Genomic DNA, 5170 nt, shown 5'->3' on the forward strand with positions numbered 1-5170 from the left:
AAGAAAAAAAGGAGGAAAACTAAAGAAAAAGAAAAGGAAAATGGTGACATCTTATGGTATTATTTTCTGATCACCTATTACAAAAATAAGATTATTGTATCCATAATGTAAAAAAAAATGTACATATTCTTAATCGCTTCGCAGCTTCTTAGATTAAAAAAATGTATATAATATGCCATGTCTAGTCCCCTCAATTATTTTTTGGCTCAATATGCAGTTTAACGACACTGGTATAAATGACATGATAGTAGATAGATTATCAACTTAATTGCTGGCAATTTGTTGATAGGCATGTATATATGAATATTAAATTTTAATGGACTTGTCTCATATTCGATTTGCATCGAAAAAAGTTTCGTTACTTTTTGTTCCTTTGTCGAAATACAGACATTTTTAAATAAAAAAATCAGATTCTGTTCTTATTTTGTGCACACTAGTCAGATAGATGTATATTCAGATATTGGCTAAATGTGGAGTGTATACTCATGAACATCGTAATGGTTAATATGATATATTTAAATTACTTCTAAATAAAGTTAATTTGTGGTGAGTGTATTATTCAATCAATTGATATTATTTTAGAGTATTTCATGACTGTGTTCAATATGTTCTGCGACCGGTAAGCAAAGGTTTGCAATCAAATCCAATATTGCAAGTACAATCAAGGTCATTATTGTTGTATATATTTTTTCAAGCATTGTTTTTAAACATATTTATGAAAAAAAAACACGAAAACACTATTCGCTAAACAGTACAAAGACTTCAATGATTATGCGTTTACTTAGAATTTCCTAAGAGTACACTATGTTTTGAAGTACACGGTCATGGCTTTAATATATTATTTCGTATGCCATAATCAAGAAGAACAATCACATTAATATTGAATGAAAATAATGTATTTACTTTACAAAATGTATACGAAATACACAGTTGTATTTGCGTTGTTGGAAGAATATTTCGATCAGCAAATCCTATCAGGATTCCATTTATTAAACCACAATAAAAAGTAATAAATCCTGGAATCGTTTGCTTTTTGTTCATAGGTCTATTCTGTGTCGCGATGTCAATGCGCTTTAAATCATTTCATTATTATGACATATGATTTGCCAGTATGGCTATCGTTTAATTTTATACGATCGCATAATGCTATAATGCTAACTCTAAGAAATTAACTGATAATTTATCTTATCATAAGTAATACCCTTTTTGGTGTGATCGTAGCATGAATATTAGGTGAATAATACTTAGCAATGAAAGAAAGTTATGCACTGGGTGGATTAGAGAGTAAGAAAGAAGAGAAATGACCAGAAAGACAGAAATAAATAAAGAAAGAAAAATACAGAAATAGAAAGAGAGAGGAATCGGAGAGAGACAAAATATACCATTAAGAGGTCTAGGAAATGAGACACAGAGAGAGAGAGAGAGATGGAGAGATGGGGGGGGGGGGGTGAGAGTGAGCAAAGACAGGTGGGGGGTAAAATCGGAGGTGGTCTGGATTGGATTGATGCAATGGGGATTAGAAAAAAAATGAAATATAAAAAAGAATAAGTAAATGCAAAAGCAGGACAAACAAAGAGATATATGATATAGGTGCAGATATCTAACGGTTGTAATGAGTGCTTTTCAGTCAAAGTTCGAACGAAAATTAAGATAATGCGCTGGAATTCGGTCGCCATGCTCACACCATTATTGTTTAAGGCCTGTACGAAAAAGAACCATTATTATATTCAATTCAATTTATTAAGAAATGAAAGTGATCAATCATATTAACGGTGTTGATACAGGCAATTCACTCTTGTTTGACCGTGGTGCTTTTTCTTTCCTATGGTGGCTCTAATTAATATTAGAAAGCAACTGTATTATGAGGAAGTACGATATGCATGGTAATTGGCTCTTTCGATATTCCTTTCTCTGTAGTTGCGAGGCAACGCGTAAAAATACTGCCGCGCATGCGCACAGTTGTCCGGACTCCGCCCAAAGTTTTTTTTTTCAGAAAATGATGAAGAGAAAGAGAGATGTGGCGTAGAGACCTCGAAATATTTCATTCTGAAGCAAGTATTATGCTTCAATCGACTGCCATCTTCTATCCCGGGATATAATAACATTGCTAAGGATTGTTAATTTGGAGAATAAATTTCATCAATTTAAGACTACGTAAGTTTGACCGTCGTTAACTATTTTGAATTTTATCATAATATGTTTAATTTGATTGTGAAACACTTAACATGCTTAATACTGTAATTCTCATATTCATGATATTGATAATTTTCATAGTGATTTTGGAAAGGGTCGAGCCGCATGAGAATCGATACAAATTTCCTTGTCTTCTTTAGCATAATATCAGCATACTTCGAGTAGGCCTATACTCTCAATACAAACAAGCACAGACATAATAAAGAAACTAAACGAATAAGATAAGTTCCAAGATGAGACATACGCAGTTTTCAAGCATTTTATGAAGAATCGGTGCCAATCTAGGGCCAGGAATATCAAAATTAATGATTTGATGAAATTAAGCTGCATCCAATGTGAGAACACCACAGTTATCATCGTACCCTTGATTTTGTTCTCAAAAGTCATACTTCACTGTTCTTATAGTCAAAGAGCTAGGGAGTGATGAGGAAGAGTCTTACACTGATAGGGCTGAACGAAAATAGGCACAATTTTTTTCCCCTAAAAACTGGAAATTTCTGGGGAGCGTTTAATGAAAGACTTGTCAGACTTTCTATCCGACAAGTCTTTTATTATTCGACAGTTGTCATAGTAACAGTGCTTCTTAGCCAATCAAAATCAAGGAAAGTTGTCAGGTCCGATAACTCGTCAGATGAGAGTGTTAATGAAACGCTCCCAGAAGTAGCCACGACACAATGTTTCAAGGAAATAAGTTATCATTATTATTATTATTGTTGCTGTTGTTGTTGTTGTTATCATTATTATTTTATTATTATTATTATTATCATTATTATTATTATTATTATTATCAAACAAAATGATGATAATAATAATAATGATGATAATAATAATAAAAATGTTAATAATAATATCAATAAAAATCATCATCATCATTATTACTATTATCATTATTATTATTATTATCATCATCATCATTATTATTATTATCAATATTATCATTTTATTGTTATTATTATTACTATTATCATTATTATTATCATTATTATAATTATCATCATTTTAAAACGGTTTCAACCTTAAATGCGACCCTAATATACTATGTTTACAAGCTCCCTTTTATCAGCCCCTATCTGGACAGTAGATATGCATGCTCCTGTCCACAGTGAGTTCATATCAAATGTAGATCTGAGACAGTCTTCATAAAACCTTAATAAGTATACTTTAATTGCCGATGAAAAATAGACCCCACTTGCAGAGTAAACAAAACACATATTATGAAAGAAACCTTTGTTCACTGTAAAGTGTATTGGTAATTGTGGGCCACCAGGGGCCTGTTGCATAAAACTTTTTACCTGAGAAAACTCTGGTAAAAACTGAAAACTAAGGTTAGTCTGATTTCTGCCATTGACTTTAACACAGGGCAAAAACTCCGGTAAAAACAACATGAGTTTTGTAAGGTAAAAAGTTTTATGCAACGGGCCCCTGATGGAGATTGGACTAATTCATTCACTGTCAGTATTCATAAAATAAGATCCACTTCAAATTGTGGAAGTACAATATTCTGCTATTTTCGAGACGTTTGTTGTATTCATTCTATTAGTTGAATTGAATTTATTAGACAACATTAAAACTAAATCAACACCAAACATTTTAAAACATAAACATATGCCGATGATAAACCAGAATACCTTCAAAAAGCAACGTATACTTGTGCCTAGGGCCCAAGCAACAAACCATGATTAATCACATCTCAAGGAAAAAAGTTTAAACATAAAATTGTTGATAAAGAAGGAGGGGCGCTATATTCTTGACCCAGACATGGGGCAGGGATATGGCGCCCCTCCTTCTTTATCAACAATTTTGTCACTCTGAAGCAATATTATTGATATTTGAATTAATTTTCATTCTCTTGATCACAGGGGACCTGAAAATCATAATGGAGTCTCGCACGCTTGCTATGACAGTGGCAATTTTCTGTGTTCTCGGTAAGCATACCACCCTCGAAAAATATTTTAAAGTTCTAACAATAACTCCCACATCGAATAAGATTTCTAAAAGACAGGTAGTTGTGAATTTTGTTCTGAAATGAATACGGACTGTGCCGACCGTAGCAATTGTCTAGGTCTGAAAATGAAGGAGATGGGGCTTTGAAATAATGGGGAAATATTGGAGGCGGGGCTCTGATATAAAACAAGTGACATTTAAGGTATACATACATTGACGAAGTGGAGACTCAATTTGAAAAGATAGATGCTAATACGACATTATACACTGCAAAAACTCCGGTGTTGATTTAACACCAGCCCGGAATCTATATCTGTCCACACCAGAGAAGTATTGAAATAACACCAGTTTGGAATCGAACCGATGCTGTTTTAATACTAATTGGTGTTGTATAAACACATATCTGGTGTTAGACGAAAACCAAACTGGAGTTGTTTAACACTTCTCTGGTGTGGACAGATATAGATTCCGGGCTGATATTAAATCAACACCGGAGTTTTTGCAGTGCGAAACAGTTATATAGTACCTCTTGACCCTTTTGTCTTTGTGTATGTTACTATCCACAGGAGGGATGTGCTTTGCCCAACAGACTGATGATACAGTCACAGGCACAGGTAAGATTAACAGTGAGCCTACATAGCTCCTAGTCATGATCATAATGATGTTCACATATATTTTGGTACATCTGATGTCCTTATACTAGAAATGGACAAGACTACATATTGTAAATGACAACTCATTTTTTTTAATGATCTACTAATTATTCCCCTGAGTTCTGGTTGAGTGATGGATGTGTGGATGATTACTCACTCTCCCATCCAGTTATTTGTGGCATTAAATTAGTAGATTAGTAGCTTATTATATTAGCAGCAGCAGCAGCAGTAGTAGTAGTAGTAGTAGTAGTAGTAGTAGTAGTAGTAATAGTGGTAGTAGTAGTAGTAATAGTGGTAGTAGTAGTAGTAGTAGTGGTAGTAGTAGTAGTAGTAGTAGTAGTAGTAGTAGTAGTAGAGTAGTAGTAGTAGTAATAGTGGTA

General features: G+C 33.4%; 1 protein-coding gene across 2 annotated transcripts in view; it reads left to right on the forward strand.

The window, feature by feature from the left end:
• The first annotated feature begins 2018 nt into the window (after positions 1–2018).
• The window catches only part of LOC129270314 (protein rtoA-like), a 9016-nt gene continuing 5864 nt past the window's right edge, over positions 2019–5170 (forward strand). For both annotated transcript variants that reach the window (XM_064106138.1, XM_064106139.1), the window contains exons 1-3: positions 2019–2154; positions 4053–4118; positions 4704–4751. In XM_064106138.1, the coding sequence (XP_063962208.1) occupies positions 4070–4118; positions 4704–4751 (97 nt within the window). In that variant the 5' untranslated portion in view covers positions 2019–2154; positions 4053–4069. The remainder of the gene's footprint in view (positions 2155–4052; positions 4119–4703; positions 4752–5170) is intronic.

Source organism: Lytechinus pictus, chromosome 10, assembly GCF_037042905.1.
Source record: "Lytechinus pictus isolate F3 Inbred chromosome 10, Lp3.0, whole genome shotgun sequence".
NCBI classification, from domain to species: Eukaryota; Metazoa; Echinodermata; class Echinoidea; order Temnopleuroida; family Toxopneustidae; genus Lytechinus; species Lytechinus pictus.